Raw genomic sequence first — 24,745 nt, forward strand, 5'->3', positions numbered from 1 at the left:
CATGTCAGAGTCGACATTATTGTACATTTTGAATGTACACTACATTCATTCTCAAAATCTAAATCGAATTTTTTCTTCTGCTCAGTTTTCTTTCAGCAGTTTCACATGTGTTGTGTGTCTGTAATAGCTGTAACTATAAGATGGTTTGGGCACTGTCCTTAAATGCGGCCAGTCAATCAACATTTTACCAAGTACACCATGGTAGTAAAAGGCAAAATGTAAAGTCTAGATACCTCTGAAGTTAAAGAAAGTCGTTTATTTTCCTCCTGTCCACGAAAACACTACCATTGAAGACCCCAGTCCCCTGGGAATTTTATTTGGTTTCAGTATGACACAGGAGTGAGTAACGCACATGGATTTAACAACATGAACCGTTCTTCTCTTGGCTCCTTTTTTCGATCCCTCAGATCAAGTTAAGATGAATAAACTAGACCTATTATTGTGTGTTTTCTCACAGAACACCCACATGCCTGCTCAGATGTGTCCAACACCTAATCTGTATGGTTGGTTTAGTGACCGCTATTTGCCAGTGTGCTGCAAAAGTGCAGTGCACTGTAGCGTCACAAGGGGAGTGGTAGTACACGGCCATTATGTTTCAATTCAAAACAGGAGTCGGCCGCCCACACAAAAATTACAAACCTCTGAATCGCTCCTCAAACATGCAGGTGCAAGCAATTGGGAAATCTCACAAAACCAGAACATGTGATGTGAAGTGCAGTGAAGAAATATGGGAAGAGTTGGGCCACAGAACACACAGCTGGTTAACACTTTTGAAGGATGCTGATTCGGTCTATTATAGTTGACCATCAATCCAACCACTTCCTCCATCTGAGGCTGTCTCTCAGGATCGAAATGAACTTGGTTATCAACACAAATATTTGGTCTCCTACAAAAGGTGAACTGATCAAAACTGAGTGTGGACTGTAAGTGTGACTCTTGCGAAGGTTATCTGTCCATTATACCCCAAACCCTGGCCAGTGCAGCCATGTTTTATCGTCCTTGAAGCACTCCAACATACATACATACGCAACAACCCGCTTTTGATCCTATTGCCCCTCCAAAACATGTTCTTTCAAAAGTATAGAAGGGGAAAAGCGGTGCAGAGTTTTTTTTTAAGACAAAACAATATCCAGTTCTGGCTGATGCTCTAGCTGCTTTTTAAAGACAAAAACCCACACCATCCCCGTTCCTTCTCTTGGTTCATTGTGAGAAGCTTTCTTACTGGTTGCATCATAACAGTGGGTGCAATGGGTGCACAGGCAGAACCTTTAGCCTTCCGTGTCTCAGGTGGATATAAGAGTAATTTAATCGCCAAATGACGCCTTCCATACTCGTCTGTAGGCAACTTGTAGTTTCGTGATGACGAGAAGCAGAAGATCCCGACACAAGCTGATGACAGAACAGAAACTTAAGTTTCATAGAAACTTTAGAGAACTTTATTCTCACAAACACATGTCTTACAATTAATTTTCTAAGCAGTGACTTGATCCTGATGAACTCACAATAACATTAGATTAGATTAGATTGTCTTTATTAGTCTCACAGAGAGTATAATAAAGAAAACAGAAAAGTGATGATCATTGAAATGAGATTCACAAACACGGACAGATAGCAGGTGTCACTGAAAATTTCATCAACAACTCCATCACCAGTTCATTTGGCACAATACTCAATATCAACATTTGGATAATAAAGGTGTTGTTGCCAAAGCTTTTCACGGCAAATGACTCAAAAACGGTCAGAGGTCAGGCAAAGAGCGTCCATCTGCTTTAAATAGTGAACTTGAAATCGGTTTTAATTGTATCATTTTTTCAATCGTGCACATTGAAATATCTTAACTTTTTGTCAAATACCCACCGATTACAACAGAGGTAACTCAAAGCAAGGCCATGTTCGTTTAGTAAGCCGTATTTGCATTACGCCAACTGACGCACTCAAAATGTCGTCATTTCTGTGCCAGTCTACAGGCTCCGCCTCCTCCCATTCTACGTCACACGTAGGGACGTCAGTCGCGGGAAGTTGTGTTGACAGGAGCGGCAGGAGTTGTCAGCAACGGACCCGAATGGAGAGCTTAACAAGCACCGAATAAACACCTTATAATCAATTATACGTAGAGATCACCGGATTAAGTAGACGGCAATATGGCGGAGGAGCAGAGCCCTCAGATTTGGTCCATCGACAAAGATGACTACGTCCTGAATGAGGTTATTGGTGAGTAGCTTAGCATGCTAGTAGTTGCCTGCTAGCCTCCCCTTTCTGTCTGTTGGTTGCTAACTGCTGCATTCTTCCTCTACTACAGCCCGAACAGCTGATAGAAACATAGACATACTGCTGTATTGAAGGCTTTGTGTTTGAACCTTTACACAGCTATGTCACTGTAAATGCGCCCTGAGGTTGTTGCGAAGTTGAGACGAGTTCCTTTTCTTGGGCATTAGCTTTAACTAGTAGACGCAGGCTAGTCTGTGACGCGAGGACTCACCAGTGGGTGTTGCTCCCTCTCACACCGTGGACGTCGTTACTATGCATGTATAAGCACTGCCGATAGTGCCTCTGACGAATTGAACGTTCGTGATTGCAACTCCACTAAGCACACTGGTACTTCTGCTAGAACGGATCTTGCAGGTCGTTACAATCGATGACTCAGACCTGCCTTATTTTACTTCGTGAATTGACTTGCATGCAATAAATGCTGCCCATGTGTAACAATCATTTTGCTCAAGACAATGTTTTGTTCTCAGGAAGTGGAGCCACTGCTGTGGTCCAAGCAGCCTATTGCAAGCCCAGCAAGGAGAAGGTGGCTATAAAACGTATCAATCTGGAAAAATGTCAGACAAGCATGGAGGAGCTTCGGGTAAGTTGCTGGATTATAACATAGTAGAAGAGCTCCACTTATGTTGCTCTTAAGTTTGTCGACTGTCATGTATTCTGTTTCTGTCTCTTCATCTGCATTACTAGTAAAAAGAAATTCCCAAAGTGAAACTATGGTGTGATGTATTGGTGAAATAAACTTTGATGGAGAGATCACTCTGTTCAGCCTCTCTCCCTCGGCGCGGGGCGTCAGCTGATACACATATTGCACCACAATAGCAGACTGTTATAGTTTAGTTTTTATTTATAGATTTCAGAATTAATGAGTTCCGCTCAGCAGTGGTGTGCAGTGTTGGGAAAGTTCATTACACATGTTCAGTTCAATTCACAAATTTCAAAATGAACTAGTTTGTTTGTATTTCATAATTGTTTATAGTTTATATATAGTACAGTTTGTTCATTGTTCCAATAATGAACTAGTTAGTTCTTTATTTTCAGTACGTTGCAAGCTATTATATTTGTAGGGCCACAGATTGCAAATATTTTATCATTTTATAACTGAAGCTATGTTATATTTCATCTTCATATGCAGTTTCGAATCCTTTTGAATCCCAGGGGTCACAGTAGGAAACAGTATTTCCCCACTGTTGCTGTGCATTCACTCCACATTAGTACTAGTTACAGCTTTCACCCGACTAGTGTATTATCAAAAACTTACTACATGAAGCGTCTTTTTAAATTGTTGGAAGAAAAACTGTACAGTAGCATACAGAAAGTCATACGATTCTGGTGGAGGAATGAGGCTGCTTTAGGAAAAATTCTGAGCTTGAAACTGCAATAATAAAGTGCAACCCATTGTCAGTTATATTACTTACTGAAGTGTGGATTCTTTGTGAAAGCCTGCTGGCAAAGTTTGCACATGAGTGTGAGGTTATTCTCATCCTCCCGGATGTTGTCATGGAACTAAGGGGTGTCCAAACCAGTCCTCAGAGGGCCGTGCAGGTGCAGGTGCAGGTGCAGGTTTGTTTCAACGCATTTAGCAGATGCAGCTTCACCAGTCAAGTGTCTGAAGACTGTAATCAGTCAATGTGAGTCTGGTGCTGCCTGTTTTACTGCGTGCTGCTTACTAGCTTGGAACAAAACCCGTGGCATACCTGCTCCAGTCGGCTCCATGCTCGATTTTTGCACAATAATGCATGTCATCTCACAGTTGCTGGTGTTCTGTGCGTTTGAGATGACCCAGGCAGGCGCACACTGATTGGTGCCCGATGATGTCAGTTCAGCTCTGACATCATTAATGATGCTGCCTTCCGTACCTTGAGGGAACTAGGTGCCGTGATTCTGACCCACTACGCTCAGCTTGGTGAAGTTGAACATGCCTATTGTGGCCAAGTTAAATGTTACTCCACTAAATTTTAACAGCGCTTTACGGTGTGTATAGCTAGGATTTCTCCCTGAACACCGAAGAACCCCATTGAACAAAGTGCATGCTGTTCACAGACACCAGAATGAACACAGTTCATCTGGAAATCATACTTAAAAAAATATGAACTTTTTTGGTTCAATTCTTGTGATGTTCAGGCATTTTAGTGCTGAGTCACATGACTGTGCTCTGGGGCTTCAACGATTTTGGTACTGAATAATGTTAGACGCATCTCTGGTTCAGTTCAGAGTTACATGAACAAAAAATTAACTTCAAAATTAAATCATTTATTCATCACTGGATCTGCTTGAAGACACGCCTGAAAACTGATCTGGACATCTCACTCTAACAGCACCAATATTGAACGTGACCCTCTAATTTTGTCGCATTTTGTTGCACACCCCAAGCTTGAACTCACTTATTTAAGCCGTAACCCTGGTGATATACGCACAACGTCTCGACAAGGCTTTGTGTTAAAAGATGTTCATCAGCCAAATGAATTATGCAACATCCTCCATGATGGCTTTTCGTGTCTTACCAATGAACTTTCATCTCATTCCCTCCCGTCTTTTACTCTGCAGAAAGAGATCCAAGCAATGAGTCAGTGCCACCATCCCAACATAGTTTCCTATTATACTTCGTTTGTGGTGAAGGATGAGCTGTGGTTAGTGATGAAGCTGCTCAGTGGGGGTAAGTGGAACTACAGTTTCAGATGTTTTGTCACTTGTTTTCTCAATTGTCTTCATGTTTAGGTACATTCTCTCATCTCCTTGGTTATCTCCTTTATCAAGTCTCATGACTGTCTTGTCTCGTAGGCTCGGTATTGGACATCATCAAACACATCATATCCCGTGGCGAGCACAAGAATGGAGTTTTGGATGAGGCCTGCATTGCCACCATCCTCAAAGACGTACTTGAGGGCCTGGAATATCTTCACAAGAACGGACAAATCCATCGGTAAGGAAGGAAAAGGAGAATGTTAATGGGTGCTGTCAGCTTGTTCATCATTTTTACTCACATCTTTTGTGCAGAATTATTATTAGGAATTAAGAATGCTTGAATGAAAACTAGATATGGGCATTCCGTCCGTGAAAATATTGCCTGGACTTTCAGTAAAGCCGAGGCAGTGACATGAATCTAATGTGTTTTATCTTTAGTTTTTAAGCATTTACCAACCCCTTTAAATCAGTCTGTCAAAATGAAAAATGGTTCTGAATGAAGCTTCATGTGACCGTCACTGCTTTATCACAAGACTTGTTTGACTATAAAGGAAAAAGCCACAACCCAACTCTCTCATCAGATCAAAGAGTCACACCGACTTGTTTGAATTGTATGTTTGTTCTCCCCTGAAGTGTTAATTGCTCTTTTTCCCGTCTTTACCTTTTTAAAGTTCATAATTTCTCTCTTCTTTGCTCCTGCAGTGATCTAAAGGCTGGAAATATTCTCCTTGGGGAAGATGGCTCAGTGCAAATTGCTGGTACAGTATTTCCTCCGTTGGTGCTGTGACGTAGCATTTGTTCATTATATTAAATTTCCAATGTTTAGAACAGTCCCATGTATACACACTACTCAAAAAATATGAGCGCTGCCACATTTTAAATGAAATGCCTTGCATGGTATTACAGGTAGTTTCTGTATATTTCAGCTGCCAAATCCACTCCGTTATTCTTTCTTACTAATACCCTCTTAGCTCTGAGTCACATGAATGCATTCTCTTTGGTAAGATGCCTGTTTGTCTGAAAGCTGCAGTGTAAATTCGCACCAAATACAGAAGGAGGAAGGAAGTGCGGGGGAAAACTAGCTCACAACCGATTGGTGATCAAACGTGATTAAAATATACTTGGTTATTCTGTTAGTGAATGCTGCTCAACAAATATTTTGTCATTTATTTTTCTTCACTATTTTCCATCTTGGAATTTCAAAACAATGTCCCCTTTCATGTTTTCCTCGTAATTAATTGATTTCATTTTGTTGTTGGTTTGAGCAGTAGGGACAACAGTAATTCCGTTGTTTTTCTCCTGTAGATTTTGGTGTGAGTGCCTTTCTAGCAGCCGGCGGTGACATGACAAGAAACAAAGTCCGGAAGACTTTTGTGGGGACTCCTTGCTGGATGGCACCTGAGGTCATGGAACAGGTTTGAGCCTCTTTTATCATTCTGCACCCGATCTATTTCCACTTGTAGAATAAATAAAACTAGGCTGTCTTTTCGATTCTCAGACCAACGGCTATGACTTTAAAGCTGACATCTGGAGCTTCGGGATCACGGCTATTGAGTTGGCTACAGGGGCTGCACCATATCACAAATACCCCCCAATGAAGGTAACACTTCTACTCCACTGATCTTCAGTGATTAGTGATTCATCTGTGTCAAAAAAGTGACAAAACCCTGTAGACTGCAGTCTGTTCAAGACTTTAGCGCTTGTATTCTTCTTTGTCTTTGGGCTTTTCCTGTCAAGGGGTGCCACAGCAAGTCAGCCTCCTCCACTATAACCAAACTTGTGCATCCTTCATAGCCACACCTATGTACTTTGCATCCTGAAACTTATATTAAATACATTTTTTACTTGTCAAAATTCTAATTAAATAAGGTTTCAATGGGTATTCTTTATTTGACTACTTCCCCACAAAAAAGGAAATGCTGGTCATCAGTTCACAGAGCAACCATTTATGTCAGTGATATGCCACGTGATATGCCAAGTAAAAACATTCTTGTTTTCTGACCGAATGCATGGTGACAAATCTTGTTCCAGAAAAATGTGACTGCCTTTGAAAATAAAGATCTTGTGAGGTCATGAAATAGGGACTTTCAACACATGATTTACTTCAGATATTTTTACTCTGTATGACCTGTTCCCAGGCATTTATTCATCTCCATCCTATGTGTTAGGTGTTGATGCTAACCCTGCAGAACGACCCACCCTGTCTGGAGACCGGCATCACTGACAAGGAGATGGTAAAGAAGTATGGCAAGTCCTTCAGGAAGATGATCTCCCTATGTTTACAGAGAGATCCAGAAAAAAGGTGAGTTCTCCCATATCTCTTGTAGCCACTGTTTTTTTTTTAGTTTGGTTTACTTCACATGTTTTGTGTGTTTTATTCACACCACTTTCTCTGCAGGCCTACTGCAGCTGAGTTACTCAAGCACAAATTCTTCACAAAAGCCAAGGTGAGTTTTTGTCACTGTAATTAAATTAAATTGAATTCATCTGCCAGTACCGTTTTTTTCCATTTAAAAATTTGGATGGGATTATTGAAGTACCTCAACAAGCCTTGATACTCGTCTGTCCAAATGAAATGGTGATGACAGAATCACACATGATAAATACCAGTGCAACTTTTGAGTTTTGTGAATCATAATCCAAATTAAAATGCATTAACAGAACTGCTTTTCAATTTCAGATTGAAGTAGCATTTTGTGACTCATACATAAAATAAATAATTCAAACATTTTTTTCTTCATGTCCCCTTTTTCTGTGACGTAATTAAAAATAAAGACATTTAAGTTTTATCTTTCACAAGATGCCCTGCAAATAGTTACCGACCCTCAATCTGAATTGTCATATTGCATTAACAGAAGTGCTTTTTCATTTTCAGATTATTTGACTCATAAATAGAGTGGGGGAAAAAATCAGTTGTCCAAACTTCATTTTCATATTCTACCTTCAGTTGCACTTTTTGACAAAACCTGAAACAAAAAAACATTGTTTTTCATGAAGAGGCCGACTCGAAAAAGGGGCCAGTAACTCAATTATATATTAATAGGCAATCCAGAGCATGCACATTTGCATTGGCCTCTTTGAGCCAGAGTTGTTTTGTTCAATCGAAAAATTGTGAATCAAGTTGTAGGAGGAGGATGGAGTCAGATCAGGCTGTTCATGTGAATTACCTTTCATATTTGTCTCTTGTAGAACAATGACTACTTGTACGAAAGGCTCCTCCAGAAAGGACCTTCAATATCTGAGCGATCAAAAAAGGTTTGCTGCCTATTCACACAGTCCTATTTGCTCTGTCATTATTATCCAGCTAAAGATCTCTTGATGTCACTCCTCAGGTTAGACGAGTGCCTGGATCCAGCGGCCGCCTCCACAAGACGGAGGACGGAGGATGGGAATGGAGTGACGATGAGCTGGATGAGGAGAGTGAGGAGGGCAAAGCTGCTGTGGCAGCTCTGCGGGTGAGGAACCGCATGATTGCGGCACTTGAGTACATCATGTCAAGTCATTTAAATTTTCCTGTGGTGCCAAATGTTCAGATTTTATTTTTTCAATGGTGTAAAATTACCAGTCTCAATTTGGGTTCTAAAAAATGGCATGAAGTCCACTTGACTTAATGACCACCTACCGAATGATTCCCTCCCATTACTGACCTGTGATAGCTATACAGGAACATTTTCTCCTCATAGTTATATTTCTGACTATGATATTTCTGTTACAGTATTATCTAAAAATAAAATAAACCTTCCGCTCAAGTACTCAAATGTTTTTAGTGATGGATACCTCTTTTTATCTTGTCACATTACCTGCAATATTTCTGACCTTGACCTGAAACTCACCCTATCAAAACTGGTTTTAGCAACTAATGAAAGTCCTGTACAGTATTGGTTAAGTGGTCATTTTGTTAATGTAGCACAGTGGTTTATTGTTAGCTGTGTCTGCATGCAAGTGGAACAACATGTCTCGAATCACATTGTGTTACAATGACATTTGAGTGTGGCCCTCAATTCATCTGGCTGTGGGATGTTTATCTTGTCTCTTTATTGTGTTCCTAACCCCGTCTCACTCAAGTTAGTCTGTTCTGTGGGCGAAAGAAGTGCATGATGTTAATCTTGACAATCTGTCATGTCCATTCTACAGTCACCCAGAGTGAGGGACGGATCCCAGAATAATGAGGTGAGTCCAAATGTAGTGGACATGACCTAGAAATTTTGATTCATTGTAATGTCTGGATGCGGGAGGGGTCTGCATGTCTCTCTTCTTCTTCTCTTTCTTTTGAGCGCGTGGTACAAATAACAGCGCCTTTAACTTGCTGTCATGCTTCGTAGCTTTTTCCACCAACAGAGGGCTCCACTGGGAGCCTCCAGCCTCCAGGATCAGTGGGTGAGAGCGCTGTGACTCAAGCTGGACAAGATGCAATGTCCCAGGCCCATGCTCAACCGACAAGTCCTTCACACGCACCAACTGCACAGGTAAAATTTCAGTTCAAACCACTGTTCTACCTGACCTTCTTTATACCCCATGAATTTGATGTGAATGACTTAATTGCAAGTGAGGCATCTTTTATTTACATCACAAGACTGGTCCAGACCTAAATATCGCTTCATATTAGGACATATAGCATAAAGAAAGGGAAGCCAATAAGTCAAAATTATATTTCAAATTCATCTAAAATTTGATTTATCAATGAGTCGTCAAAAGTTCATTTGGAAGTTTAAAACACATTGAAGTTACTTAAGTCCATCTTGAACAGATCCTGACGTCAAACTTAAAACCTCAACTGATGTCTAAAATCTCATTTTACTGACTGCTGCATTAACTGGTGGATGAGGCCAGTGCGATGGTGGAAGCTGTGGGTCATTTAAAACCTGATCTGTGACCTCCAATAACCTCTGAGCTTAATGGTGGATATGTCTGCCTTGTTCTGATTCAGAGTGATTTATTGCTGCTCAACTAAGGTCTCACTGTTTAGACAGGCTAATTTATATAGACACTCCTGATCAAAATGTCAATTTTGCACTGTTGGAGCTTAAGAAGGTGCTGAGTAGAGCTTTGAAAATTTTGAAATATCTATTGCGAAGGACTTGGTAATGATTTGCTGCGCATTCTTAGTCATCTCCATAAATATTTGTTCCTTCATGTTTGATGCTGGTGTTTCCAGGAGGGGAATGGAGATGGCCCCACAGAGGACATTCTCTGTCTGGAACTGAAACCATTTTTTTGTAAACTTCACTTGCCACTCATCCCCAAATGTCCTGTTTTAGATGTAGGTATTCTTTGTTAGGTAGTGAAATGAAACGGTGTCCTTATTTTCAGGCCCCACTGGGTGGTGCTCTTGGTTTAAAATTGATATGAGATTTCATTGAAGCGTTTACTCAAATCCAAAGGTTGTAGCTGTAATCCCATCTAGTGGCCTCTGAAAATAAGGCCACTGACAAGCCTCATCAGCCCAGATTCTAAACTTGTACAATTCTACATTTTGAGGTGCTGATGGAGACAAAGTTTTTAAAGATGTTTTTTGTTCTTAAAACCCTTCTCTAGTTGGTGCTGTCTGCATTTGGCACCAATAGCAACTTGAATTTGGGCTGTTGTGACGCACAGTCAATCGGCTCCACTGTGTCAGTGCCAGTAAATAATAGTCTTACTCACCCGACGTCAACATCATTGGCAGGCTGCGAGGGTTTTTGCCTTGCTGCACAACAATCCAACCCTGTTCCATGAGAAAAAGCTTTTGCCGTTGCTATCAGGAGATCACAGAAAATGACACTGGATCCAGAATTCTTGGAAGATTTTAGCCTTTAAAGGATGTCATTTTAAACTTTTGATCCGCTGACAAACTATATTAATGGTGTTGCAATAAATTTCTCACTGCTACTTCTTTTTGCACTGCAAAGTTCTTGCTACTGCAATATGTACATTCATGACATGTGTCCACTGTTCTGGGCTGTATAACACACCATTTAACATCATTGTCGCAGGCGTATGACTCATCTCTCTACTGAAATACAGTTACAGGTAGTGGAAGCCACCGATGACAGCATCCCCATCCGCCTGGTCCTGAGATTGCGGAACACGAAAAAAGAGCTGAATGACATCAAGTTTGAGTTCATGTCAGGCAGAGGTGGGAATCGTGCACTGTCTATCTTAATAGACGTCTGGTCTCATATTGTTCCCTGCCGTGTTTTCAGACTCTGCTGACGGGGTTTCTCAGGAGTTGGTCTCTGCTGGACTGGTAGATGGGAGGGACTTGGTCATTGGTAAGTAGAAAACAAGAAACCATCCATCCGGTTGCAACGGCAGAACCCGACCAAAACCTATTGCTAATGCTGAAAAGTTTCAAATTAAATCTGTGAATTTGATATTTTTTGTAGGGGAAACCTGATAATGGACTATGTTTTTGGATCTGTTGTAGTAGCCAGTTGAGGCCTGTCCAGGGATGGGTTCTCCACTGACTCTGATTCCTTCATTTTTCTTGATGCAGTTGCTGCCAATTTGCAGAAGATTGTTGACGATCCTCATAGTAACAACAATGTGACGTTCAAACTGGTAAGATCAGTCCGGAATAATAGTCTAAAACGCTTGAAATCCTGGATCGTGGTGTGACGCAGGCTGTTTTCACCGTCCTCAGGCCTCCGGCGTGGACGAGTCCGAAATCCCAGACGACATTAAACTCATCGGCTTCGCACAGCTGAGCATCATTTAAGACCAGTCGTGCTTTTGCAGAGTTTGAAGTCCAATTCTAAGGTACCACTACTGCCAAAGAGAGGAGGGGGGCGCCAGCAGGAGTGCGATTCGACCGCAGGACTCGACACGTCTCTGCTGATCACAGAAACGTTTACAGTGCGCTTATGATCGGGAGAAGAGATGCAATCATACAAGACGACTCCATGTTTATCTTTTTCCATTGGTAAGCACAATCCACCGTCTCCTGCCAGAACTGGAAGATTTGCCTTCTTTAAGAAAACAGTGCCACAAGAGTGTCGTGCCATCTCTAACTGGCACTTTAGCTGAGGAGTGGGATCCAGCCTTAGTTGTAGTTTGCCCCTGTGCTATTTGATGGCTGTCAGTCGGTGGTTATGGGCTCTAATCCGTGAAATCATATCAGAGGAGACGCAATCGACTTGCGACCAAATTGTAATGAAATGAAGTGAGATGTTGTGGGAGTCTTCCTTTCTCTGAGGCATCAGTGGTTTTGGACCAAAAACCAAAGACGTTTGTCGATGCACTCCTGAAGTTTACTCCTTTAAATTTAACAATTGAAATCCAAGTCATTCATTCTATGCAATAGTTGTGTGTTGGCACCTCGTGGTCACCTGCCTGTAGTGCTTCCAGTTGGGTCACAGCGCAGCCAGAATCTCACTTTATTCCTGATCACGCAGTGTTGGAGGAATCCTGAGTGCTGGAGTTTTCACATGCTTCATTGATCCCAGGCAAGAGCTTTACAAACTCTTGTAAACTTGAGTTTACCATTCAAAAATGGCACGTCACTTTTTTTTTTTTTTTTTTAAACCTGCTTTTAATAATGTGATCGCATGGTTTCACTGTCTGGCAAATGCTACTCCTCCAAATAATTGATACGTATTTTAATCACAGGTTTTATCTAAGGCCTCGGATTTGGAACCAAAGAATCATTCTGTAAATGAATGCTAGTTGAAAATAATAATTGGATTGCTGATCATTTCTAATCTCAAAGGTTTACCTCAAGTTTAGTGTAGAGGTTTTAAAAATATTTCTAATTTTAAACAAACAAGCTCTAAGTTGTGTTACCATGCACCGACAAAGTTCTCAGTTACTGATGGTGGAGCCTAATCCACGGGTCTCGGTGAAGTAATGAATCTAGAGGGACAGGACTTGGTGAAGAAGAGACGGATTTCAGGGCCATAGTTCTACTGAGAAAAACATGCTGAATACAGTTCATTTCAAGGATGAATCCTCTAAAGACGAGGCCGCAAGGCTGTGATGTCATCTGTGGTTCCATCTTCAGAGATGCGTCTCACCTGAGTTTAGACTGATCTTGAGACTCAAACCGAAGCGTCCTTTAAGGTTGAGTCCTTGCATTTGAGATGTTGCCTCGCTTGGAAAACAAACATTCCACTAGCTGGCTGTTGCTGTCGCCTGCTGTTATTCTGTGTTAATCTGAGTGAACCAAAATCTCAGAAGTTGGGGGAGGGAGGGGACTGACTTGTCTTTCATTGTGTTCTGGCTGTTTTGACATGACCGCCCATATGCCCCCCACCCCACCCGCGTGGTTGCTCCCAGTGAGGTTGTTTGCTGCTGCGCTCAGTTCTAATGTAAATGGTGTTTGTACAGATGTTGTAAATGTCCGTTTGATTCCCCTCCAAGCACCGTCACACGTTCCCGGAGGTCCCGATCGCTCCGATACTTCGACTTCGGTCACGTCTTGATCCGTTCTCATGTAAATACCGAATCAACGCTCCACACTTGCTAATCGTTTCCACTGTCATGCTGGCATTACTACAGTCACTTGATTTGTTCAATCAGCACCTTAGAGATTTGTCACGATTAACTTGATGCATTTTTCACTTCTGAAGGCCAATGTATGACAAATAAACAATTAGTTTTACTTCGGTCTCTTGTATCCTGCTTTGTCTGAATTGAATGTTGTAGTTTCTGTGTGTTTGTGCAGTGAGCTTCTTTATTTCTCAATGGTGGACCCAGTTGTGCGGAGAAATGTGGAGGAACACAGTATGCTGGTGTTCCAGCTGTAGAAAGTGAAATGGTTGTGGTTACTACTATAGAAGCAAAAGTAAAAGAACTGAACAGACTCAGTTTTCTGAGGTTGATAGTGGAGTAAATATGAGCAGGAGGCAGGAGTCCTCTTGGTCCAGTTTATTTATATACCATGTTTCCAGGGCCGGTGCTGACCACAGTGCAATAAACAGTCAGTGATGGGCTAGTGAAGCTTCATGAAACCGTGTCTACCACTAGATGGCACTCTCGGATTTGACCATCCTTTACAATGACCCATCATTTTGAAACTGACAGTGCCATGTGCTGTGCTCTGAAAATGGCAACTCTGTGTAATGAAGCCTCCTCAGCCCATCACTAGTCTGCTACATAACAAACACAAAAAAATCAACAAGAGGAATAATACCTGACACATTAGGAGCACTAAAGTGGGTGCTTAGTTTGCATTGAAAGCCATTTAGTTTGGAAGTAAAGTTGTGGGCCTAGAATGGCACCTGCTGAAATTGGCAGTCAAATAAATAAATAAAAATAAAAAACGTATTTGAAAATAAAACGATTGACTGAAAATACAACATAAAAGGTAAATTTATCTTTAAATATATATTTTAAGTGCTAATTCTTTTTTTCAATACTCTTTTTTTCCAGATACATTTTACCCATATTTAATTTTTAGTAATACTTAAAATAAAATATTCTTTTTTTGTTTTTAGTTTGTTTTTTACAGTGTTATAATGTTCATCTTTCCAGTTCTCTTCAAAGTGACTCTACTTCAGTGTGCAGAGTGGGGGAAGAGAAAGAGGTGGGGGTTGCTCTGAATCTGCATGACATGAACACCAACCCAAAGTTTTCTCTAAAAACACCACACTATTGTGTGCATGTGAACCAACAGAAGAAAAAAGAAAAGTGCTTATTGTTTAATGCACTGTTTCAAACTGGTGCAATAGCGTGTCTCAATAGATGACAACATAGATCTTGACAGCAGGTTGTTTGATCAGCTGAATCTTTGACACACGTGCAACAATGTGCACTTTCCTTGACACTCAGTTACCCACTGCTTTATGTTAAACATTGATTTGCAGAGTCACTGCAGCAATGGTTTTCCATCATGGTGGTCACAGAAATAATCATCATTTCTTCCCAGAATCCCTGAGTTGTGCTTGAGGGATCCATAGATTTCAAGATAATCTACTTTGGACTGTGATCAAGTGTTACTCGATTCCACTATCATGTTATGAATGAATGAATGTGTTTTTAATTATATTAGTCATTATCTTTTTATTTTCTACTTTATTATTCACCTGCTAAGTCAACAGCTTTCATGCTCTACTCCGGTACAGTGGTGGCCTGATGAGGCTTCATGAAACACCTCATTTTCAGCGCTCAGTAGATGGCGCTGCTGGTTTAAAAGTTATGTGAGGTTTCATTTAAGTGGTTGTTCAAATCCAAAGATTTTACAGCAGAGTGCCATCGAGTGGGTTCTGAAAATGAAGACACTGTTTCATGAAGCTTCATCAGCCCATCACTACTGTTCAGTCAAAGCTTCCCCTTGCTGAGATGCAAATGTCCTTGAAAGCTATTTGTAAGTGTATATATACCAGGGGTACGGGTCCTGACAATAAAACAATATATATTAATAATAATAATTTTCATGTAATAACCATCTTATTACGTTGGATTACTTTGATATTGTGTTTTTTTGTTTATTATATTATTGTGAAAACTCAGCAATAAGCCAAGCATTTGAGAAGAAGAGAATTTATCATCTATTGTTTATCCTGATTTCAGAAATGTGTACTGAACCGATGGCAGCCCTTGTAGTAGCTCGCTGTCGCTAAAAGGTTGGTGACCCCTGATATATTCCAAACCTGCCAACCTCAGTACTCACCACAATGATATCCAATTTAGGAGTATATTTTCTGTCCTAAGACTCAGCAGAACTAACATTCAAAGGCATCTGACACCTTTGGTAGTTCAGTGTAGATGGTTCTGCTGTGAGACCAGGAGAAGACAAACACTGACGCCGCGGGGAGCTGATCTTTGTCAGCTAAGGTGTCATCACACATGGCTTACATTCGCTGCAGACTTGTTATCCCTCCTCACATTTAGTTACTGACCACAAGTTGTTAAACATTGACTTGCGCTTGTGCCAGAGTCTAAATCAGTTCTTCAGTCGGGACCCAACATGGCTTTTGGGGAGATCCTGAAGATCATTGGTGATTTCGGATTATTCCAGAAACTCATTCTTCTTGGATTATCTTTCCCGAATTTCATCCTGCCCCTTTATTTTTGTAGTTTTCTGTTCATTGAATCCGATCCGGTGCGCCACTGTAACACAGACTGGATCCTGGGAGCCGATCCGAACCTGACATCAGGGGAGCAGCTGAACCTGACTGTACCCCGGGAGCAGGATGGGAGCTTCAGCCGGTGCCGGATGTTTGTTCCTGTGGACTGGAACATCAGTGAGATCAGACAGCGTGGACTCAATGAGACCACTGAGTGTGTGAGTGGGTGGGTGTACCACAGCTCGCTCTACACCTCCACCATAGTCACCGATGTGAGTGACGCTGCGTGTTTGTTTCTGCCTGTTTCTGAGCCTCACCCTCTGCCTCTTTTACAGTTTGATCTGGTGTGTGGCAAATCCAACATGGCGGAAGTTACACAGACAATCTCAATGGCTGGTTTTCTCGCTGGCTCTTTTATGTTCGGACCTTCTGCTGAATCGTAAGAAGCTGGCATTCAAAGTCATGCATCTGCATGTTAGTCACTGGAAAACAATCTTATTGTCCCTATGAACAAAAACAAAATAAATCAAAGCTAGTTTTATCATAAAGGGCAGCAGAAATATCACATTGTCTTCTACTTTCCATCATCAATTGCTTGCACAGATTGAAAAAAAAAGAACTCCGAGATGCCTACACAAGCGAGTCGGGTTTTGGCCGTGGACCTGCACTTTGTCTTGGGAAACTCTCATCGGGTGGTGAGCTTCTCGCCTCAGGCGACTCAGCTCTAGATGCTGGAAACTACCTGTACAGTGCAACTTCACACAAACATGATAAATGCCAGGCAGTAAAGGGTCTGATCGCTGTCTAGGTGGACAACATCGTTCATGTCAAACTCCCAGAACACTGAGGTGTGCAGCTGGGAGCTGCAGGAAAATTGTGCTCGGGAACGGAAGCGATGCGGTCCAGGACTTGCGATGTGTGCGGATGAGTGCAGGAGTTCCTGGTCCACTGATCACACTGATGCACAAGACACGTGGCAGCTAGGATGATAACAACAACAGCAAACATGGAGGAATCCCTGAACAAAAGCAAATAAAAGCATCTGTTTGCTTTTGTTCAGGGATGTTTTTCACTACACAATGGCCAGGGTTTCCACTACTCTGAATGGACTTGACTTTCTTATAAAATTGAAATTCTTATATAAATATTTTCAAGACATTAAAAGCCCTTTAGTTTAAATAAGGTGATATAAAAACTTGAATATAGCCATCAACGTGATTTATTGTGCTATTGTCAAACTGATACAAAATAAACAATATTTTGTTGTTTAGATGTATGTATGGCTCCATCACTTCAGTAATATACCAAATTCATTCAAGTTGAAAAATGTGGCGTCTTGTGGCAAATATTCTTATACCATTAAACTGCGATTAATTGAGATTAATCACAAAAAATTGAATCCCACCCCTGAAAAACGTTTCTATTTGTTAAAAGGAACAAAGAAAAAGATGATTATTCCGATTGAAGCTGAATATTAAGTTGACTCGGAGGGTTTCGACACGAGGGCAGCTCAGATGAAGGATTTTAGAAAAGGACTTACTTGGTAAAGTGACCTTAAAGAGGTTCATGACAGTGGATGTGAAGCGGGTGGGTGAGACCAGGCACATAGCTATTAAGTACGTGTTTTCTTTGCTTCAGGTACGGCCGCCTGAGAACCACACAGATTCCCACGGTGCTCATGATGGTATTCATCATCGTGTCCGCCCTGTCTCCAAACCACTACGTCTTCCTGGTGGCTCAGTTCATGCTCGGCTCTGGGCTGGCTGGGTACCGGATCAATGCCACAGTCTTAGGTTTGTGTCTATCACTTGGTCAGTTCTCATCTCATCTTGAGGGCAGGAATGTTTCTTACCTCCTCCTCCTCCTTTCTCCACAGCTACCGAGTGGATCGGTGTCACCAAGCGTTCCTTTGCCTCCTGCGTGAGTCAGATGTTTGCTTGTGCCGGACAGTGTGCCATGGCCGGGATCGTCTATTTTATCCGTGACTGGAGGGTGGCACAGTTTGCCATTGCTGGATTACAGGCCCTGGTTTTCATATATATATGGTGTGTATATGCAATCCTGAGCCATCTTTTCTTGAGTTGTGCGGCGGCAGTGGGGGTCAGTAGGTCAACCACAAACGCAACAATATCATTTGTATGAGGATGAAACATCACCAGTGACGTTATGAAACTGTGGACCAATGAGAAGCAGCCGCAACACAAACAAGCGCCTCTGACTGACTCTCCACGATCCTTATTACTATTGCACATGCAAACTGAGTCCTTCTGAGTGTGGAAAGTCAACAAGTATGTGAACTGATTTTATAAGTTTAACAGTCAGAGGCAGACCATCAGAAACTAAATCCAGAAAATTAAATTACACTAAACTTTAACATTATTTGTAATTCAATTTAATTTAATTTAACACAAAATTCTCAACACAAGAGGGAGACAGAGTCCGGAAAATAAAATCAAACAGTTCAGAAAAACGTCCACAGTCAGGAGAGGAATCATCCACGATATGAACAGGGCACAGAGGGTCACACCAGAGCGAGCCACGAACTGACGGCGGTTGTCTTCTGGCCGGCGTTCTCCGCAGATCCTCCACAGATTCCCCATTGGAATTTGGTCACCAGTGATTATTGTGACTATATTATTGTGGAGATATTTTTGTGACTCACAAATATTATTGTGACTTATAAAATTGAAATTCTTATACAAAAAAAGATATTTTTGTGACTCGTAAATATTATTGTGATCTATAAAATTGAAATTCTTATCCAAAAAAGATATTTTTGTGACTCGTAAATATTATTGTGACTTATAAAATTGAAATTCTTATCCAAAAAAGATATTTTTGTGACTCGCAAATATTATTGTGACTTATAAAATTGAAATTCTTATCCAAAAAAGATATTTTTGTGACTCGCAAATATTATTGTGACTTATAAAATTGAAATTCTTATCCAAAAAAGATATTTTTGTGACTCGCAAATATTATTGTGACTTATAAAATTGAAATTCTTATACAAAAAAGATATTTTTGTGACTCGTAAATATTATTGTGACTTATAATATTGAAATTCTTATCCAAAAAAGATATTTTTGTGACTCACAAATATTATAGTGACTTATAAAATTGAAATTCTTATCCAAAAAATATATTTTTGTGACTCGCAAATATTATTGTGACTTATAAAATTGAAATTCTTATACAAAAAAGATATTTTTATGACTCGCAAATATTATTGTGACTTATAAAATTGAAATTCTTATGCAAAAAAGATGTTTTTATGACTCACAAATATTATTGTGACTTATAAAATTGAAATTCTTATACAAAAAAGATATTTTTGTGACTCACAAATATTATTGTGACTTATAAAATTGAAATTCTTATACAAATAAGACATTAAAAGAGCTTTAGTTTAAATAAGGCGATATAAAAACTTGAATATAACCACAGTTATAGATGTTGCTTCATTGTCCAGTCTGTAATTGCACTCCCAAGTGTCCTATGAATCCCATCACATCATGTGATACACTTGCCTAAACATTTATGGCCACTTATAGAGAATCGTTTTTACATGAGTTTGACGGGAACAGTCGCCCCACCTGAATCACTACTGTACTGGATCCACTGGTCTGCTCTGTCATGGTGGCCAGTAAAACATTCTACCGAGCCCAACATGGGACCTGTTGCAAGGACCTGTTGCGATGCACCGTAACTCTGACACCTTTTGTTGCTGTAACTTCACAGGTTCATCCCCGAATCTGCCAGGTGGCTGCTGGAGCGAGGAAGGACTGAAGAAGCAAAGACACTGATCAGAAAAGTTGCTGCAATTAATAAAAGAAATATTCCTGAGGATTATTTGCACAAGGTCAGTGTTTTATCTGCTGCTTTTGCAAAGGAGCTCTCTGATGTTACAACCTGTAAATGTGGTGACAGATGTGGCCAAATACATGCTGCGACTGCTCTGGGTGGGCTGTAATGCCAAATACCCCCTAGAGATTTAGGAAAAAAAATCCTTGATATAATGAGAAAAAATATTGACCTTGAGTAACAACATGGAAGAAAAAGGTACTGATATAAACAAGTTTAGTTATGCCATGAAATTTTTGATGAAAAAAATGCTTAAATTGTCTGATTGTGTGCTATTTCATTTTATACATTTATTGTATATAAACATTGTCAATATAAAACATGTAAATATGAATTTCAAAATGCATTTACATTTTTCTCAATATATTTTGAGTGACTAGATGTACTTGCAAAAAAGGAAAATGAAATGTTATATACCTGTGTAACTTACATATGACCAATATAATATTTACAATTGAACTAAAAATAATAATAAATTATTACCTAATAAAACTCTCTCTCTCTCTCTCTCTCTCTCTCTCTCTCTCTCTCTCTCTCTCTCTCTCTATATATATATATATATATATATATATATATATATATATATACGTATTAAAATCTGGACCCACTATATCGTCTCACTGCTAGCAATGAGGGACACGTCAATGAAGTCCAACCCGCTCAGTAGTCTGATGGACTCGTGTCCCCTGAGACTCTCACAGACTGTAGCAGCAGCAGTGATGTTTGAAAGTCTTTGCAGGTGAAAGAGGAAGGACCGGTCCAAAAGGGTAGAATCCGAGCTCTACTCAGCTCTGGGGTCCTGATGAAGTATTTGGCCATCGTATCGTTTGCTTGGTGAGTGACACTCTAACTTTTCCAGTCATTCATAAAGGGACTGAATGTTAATCTGAATTATTGACATGGCGACCAGGTTTTCTCTCAACCTGGGATACTTCTGCCTCTCACTGAACGTGGGGAAGTTCGGCCTGAGCATTTTCCTGGTGCAGTTTCTGTTCGGAGCGTGTGAGACTCCGGCTCACCTCCTCTGCATCCTCTTCCTGGAGCTGACCGGAAGAAAACGGTCCCTGATCCTGACTCTGCTAGCCGGAGCGTTTGTCTGCCTCTTGACTCTGGCGTTTCCACAAGGTGATCTTCATGGTCCTGGCTTACTGAGAAGAACGTTGCTGAGCTGACCCCATGAAATGTGTTGGCAGAGAATGCTGCTGCGATCACGGCTCTCGTGACAGTCGGGAAGTTCTTCCTGAACTGGGCCGGCTCCATTTGTATGGTTTACATTCAGGAGCTGTTTCCCACGTCAGTCAGGTGTGTAACTCACTCACTCAATCGACCTCATTTTCTGAGCCCAACAGATGGCGATGTTTACGCATATTATAGCCTTCAAGCAGGCCATGATCAGTCTGCGCACAAAATAAGTGGATACATTTGTGTGTCTGAGATGGTCTTGTGGTGGACTCCTCCAGGCAAACGGCTGTGGGCTTGGGTTCCATCGCCTTTCGAATAGCTGGCCTTCTGTCTCCTTCAGTCAACATGCTGGCTGTGTACCACTGGGCAGCGCCCATCATCATCTTCAGCAGCCTCACCGCGCTCAGTGGAGCTCTTGTCTTTCTACTTCCGGAAACCAGACGAACGGAGCTGCCGGATTCTGCCGCCGAGGCAGAAGGGACCAGGTAATACCTCCATTGGACCAGATCGGCTGGACTTGTTTGGGTTGGTAAGCATAACAATAACTATCTCGTGAACATATTTAATGTTTTCCAGAAACACAAGCACCAAGAACATGGAGAGCAGATCTAACCTGGAAGGACATTTTTCACCAAAATCCACAAAACTCTAGTTCTTTCCTTCATTGGACATGTGTCCTCCAGAACCAGGTTTCCAGAACTTTCTTGCGATTAAAGGTTCCTGTGTGTTTTTAAAGAAATGGAAAAGCACACCCTGGACAAAACCCAGAACCTGGAATCAAGGTCAATACAGCAAGGGCCAGCTACGCTAGGACCCACATCTGAGGTCAAGAACACGGGCAAATGAAGGAGTAATACTGGCAGTTACGAGATCAGGCTGGGTGTATAGTCACACAGAAAAAAGGGAGTGGACCCAGGAGTGGAAGAAAATGAACAGGATGTTAACTGTAGAAAGAAAGAAGAAAAGGAAAGGGGGATGAGAGCTGGAAGGAAGGTGGGGCTGTTATCAAGCCAGGTTCAATAGCCATATTGTAGGAGTTCGCGGAGCGGGACCCAAATGCCTTAATGAATTAGACTCACGGAGTAGAATACAATATTTAATCTCAACAAAGACTCCACAATAATCAATACCAGAGATCAAAAATACAAACAGAAGGTTAGCTTCCTTGAGTAGAATGCACATGGGTGAACCTTACGATCCGAGGGATCCCGTTGTGAGAGAACAGCTCCAATGCCAGAGTCTGATGCATCCACCTCCACCAGGAACTGAAGAGAAGGGTTGGGATGGCGAAGGATCGGAGCTGTGGAGAACAGGTGGAGTAGTTCTTTGAAGGCAGAATCTGCCTCAGGTGTCCATTGGAAGGACTTCTTTGTAGACGTCAGAAGGGTGAGAGGGGCAGCCACCTTGCTGAAACCTCGGATGAATCGTCGATAGAAGTTAGCAAAACCCAAAAACTGTTGCAATTGTCTGCGTGTGGAGGGAACTCTCCAATTGAGCACAGCTTGAATCTTAGCAGGATCAGGTTGTAGTTGACCTTGACCGAGAATAAAACCAAGGAAGGTGTTGGGCTCCAGATGAAATTCACATTTCTCAGCCTTACAATAAAGTCTGTTCTCGAGCAGTCTTTGTAACACCAGTCGTACATGTTGCTGGTGTTCTTCAAGAGTTCTTGAGAAAATAAGAATGTTGTCAAGGTAAACAAACACGAAGAGACTGATCATATCCCGGAGAACATCATTTATTAAAGATTGAAAGACTGCAGGAGCATTAGTAAATCCGAAAGGCATGACAAGGTATTCAAAATGACCGAAAGCGGTCTTCCACTCGTCCCCCTCCCGGACTCGTACAAGGTGATAAGCATTTCTGAGATCCAGCTTGGAGAAAATAGTAGCCTGATTTAGGGGTTCAAAAGAAGGGTCCATTAGAGGAAGGGGATAACGATTCTTAATCGTTATGTTATTAAGGCCTCTAAAATCAACGCACGGTCTGAGAGTTCCATTCTTCTTAGAGACAAAGAAGAATCCTGCCCCAAGAGGTGAGGAAGAAGGCCGGATGAGGCCGGCTGCAAGAGAGTTATTAATATAATCCTCTAGTGCCTCGCTCTCAGTGACTGACCTGAGAACGAGTCACAGGACGAGAACTCTTAGGACATACAGGACATGGCCTAATGAGGTGACCAGCAACACCACAGTATAAACAAAGTCCATGAGTGAGCCGGTACTGCCGTTCCTCAGGTGAGAGACGAGCTCTCCCCACCTGCATGGGTTCCACAGACGCATAAGTTTCCAGGTGTAATGCTCTGCTTTGACCGGCAGATGGCAGTAGCGTAGCGCCAGTCTTCTGGATACCGGTCTGTGTCTCCCGGCGGCGTTCCCGGATGCGATTATCTATTTTTATAGCCAGAGTGATCAGGTCCTCCAGTGACTCGGGTTCGTCCCGAGTGGAAAGTTGGTCCTGTATCTCGCTAGACAAACCTCTAGAAAAAGCGGACTTAAGAGCAGGCTCGTTCCAGCCACTCTCAGCAGCAGCTACCCGGAAACGAAGAGAATACTCTGAAACCGACTCAGATCTGGCGTTTTGACTGGAGTCAAGCTATCCGACTCTTCCGCGGTCGGAGTCAAGCTATCCACAGTCAGATTTTCAGTGCGCGCAGAGACATCACATTACGGTAGCAATGAAACGGAGCCGAAGACTGCGAGTTGAAACAAATAAAGCGAATGATTCTTGCGACAGAAGCTTTTCCACGTTATTTTTTATTTTGAGCCGAATTAATATTTGGACGAGAGATATGAAAATCTGTATCATTTTGGTCAAACATGATTGGTGTTTTTATTTTAGGTGTGAAACATCCGGAATGACATCATTAATTTAATCAATGCAGTCCCGCTAACACTCTGTAATAATACATTTCAATATCTTAGATCATTTTTACGTTGACTCATTATTTATGCAAATGCCTGTGATTAAATATGCATTTATATGACAGTGCACTGTACTTTGACCAAATACTACACGGAAATGTGCAAAGGTCTGCGAATAACAACATCACCAGCTCATAGTAGAGAGTCGTAGCTACCACCAGAGTGATTTTGGTCCCGTGTCATGGCAGCATTTTGGAATAATCCAGGATTCAATGTGTAATCCAAACATGTCTATTGCAGCATCGAAGAGTGATCGATAGATAGACAGACAGACAGACACAAATATTGGACACACAGACAGACATGTACATCTTTATGGCTCCCTCAACATAAATAGATGGCTTATTTACAGTCTATTTACAATATATACACACTCCCAGTATACATGCCAGTGATGCTTTCACTCTTCAAAGCATTTTGGGCAGAACCATTCTTCTTCTGAGTTGATGGCTGTTTCGGGAATGTCAATGCAAGTATGATGATACCATTCATTGCAGGCATGGCACTGAACCATCAGTTCTCCATTTTGCGCTGTACGACGCACAAAAATTGCAAAAAGGCCACAGGTGTTCCTGGACTACAGGTCTGTGAATGGTGAAATGGCTTCGAACTGGCCGTAACAGCCATGACAGTATTGTGGCTGAGCTGTAGTCCTTTCTCCTCTGGCTGTCATAAATGGCCAGCTCATTTGGTCCACAGAACACATTACTGACCGTCACCCAATGATTGCCACCCACATGGAGAACCTGAACAAACTTGGACTAGGGGCTTCCAACCACTCCACCATTCCCAATGACTGAGAAAAGAAGGACTGACTGGAATCCGTCCAACTCTGGGTGCTGT

The 24,745-nt window shown here is 41.5% G+C and overlaps 2 protein-coding genes across 2 annotated transcripts; both read left to right on the forward strand.

The window, feature by feature from the left end:
- The first annotated feature begins 1,997 nt into the window (after window positions 1–1,997).
- LOC128769255 (serine/threonine-protein kinase OSR1-like) lies at window positions 1,998–13,534 on the forward strand. Its single transcript, XM_053882798.1, has 17 exons — window positions 1,998–2,211; window positions 2,739–2,851; window positions 4,813–4,921; window positions 5,047–5,188; window positions 5,653–5,708; window positions 6,256–6,365; window positions 6,449–6,550; window positions 7,119–7,252; window positions 7,349–7,397; window positions 8,140–8,205; window positions 8,283–8,405; window positions 9,085–9,120; window positions 9,273–9,416; window positions 10,954–11,065; window positions 11,133–11,201; window positions 11,426–11,490; window positions 11,573–13,534. Exons 1-17 carry the CDS (start codon window positions 2,142–2,144, stop codon window positions 11,645–11,647), a joined length of 1,575 nt encoding a protein of 524 aa, XP_053738773.1. The 5' UTR covers window positions 1,998–2,141; the 3' UTR covers window positions 11,648–13,534.
- A 2,301-nt stretch (window positions 13,535–15,835) lies between these two features.
- On the forward strand, window positions 15,836–21,633 carry LOC128769953 (solute carrier family 22 member 13-like). The gene is made up of 10 exons (XM_053884113.1): window positions 15,836–16,207; window positions 16,271–16,374; window positions 17,574–17,728; window positions 17,812–17,980; window positions 19,677–19,797; window positions 20,539–20,633; window positions 20,710–20,924; window positions 20,993–21,101; window positions 21,260–21,466; window positions 21,558–21,633. Exons 1-10 carry the CDS (start codon window positions 15,836–15,838, stop codon window positions 21,631–21,633), a joined length of 1,623 nt encoding a protein of 540 aa, XP_053740088.1.
- Window positions 21,634–24,745: the final 3,112 nt, after the last annotated feature.

This window comes from Synchiropus splendidus, chromosome 13 (assembly GCF_027744825.2).
Source record: "Synchiropus splendidus isolate RoL2022-P1 chromosome 13, RoL_Sspl_1.0, whole genome shotgun sequence".
In the NCBI taxonomy this organism is placed as follows: Eukaryota; Metazoa; Chordata; class Actinopteri; order Syngnathiformes; family Callionymidae; genus Synchiropus; species Synchiropus splendidus.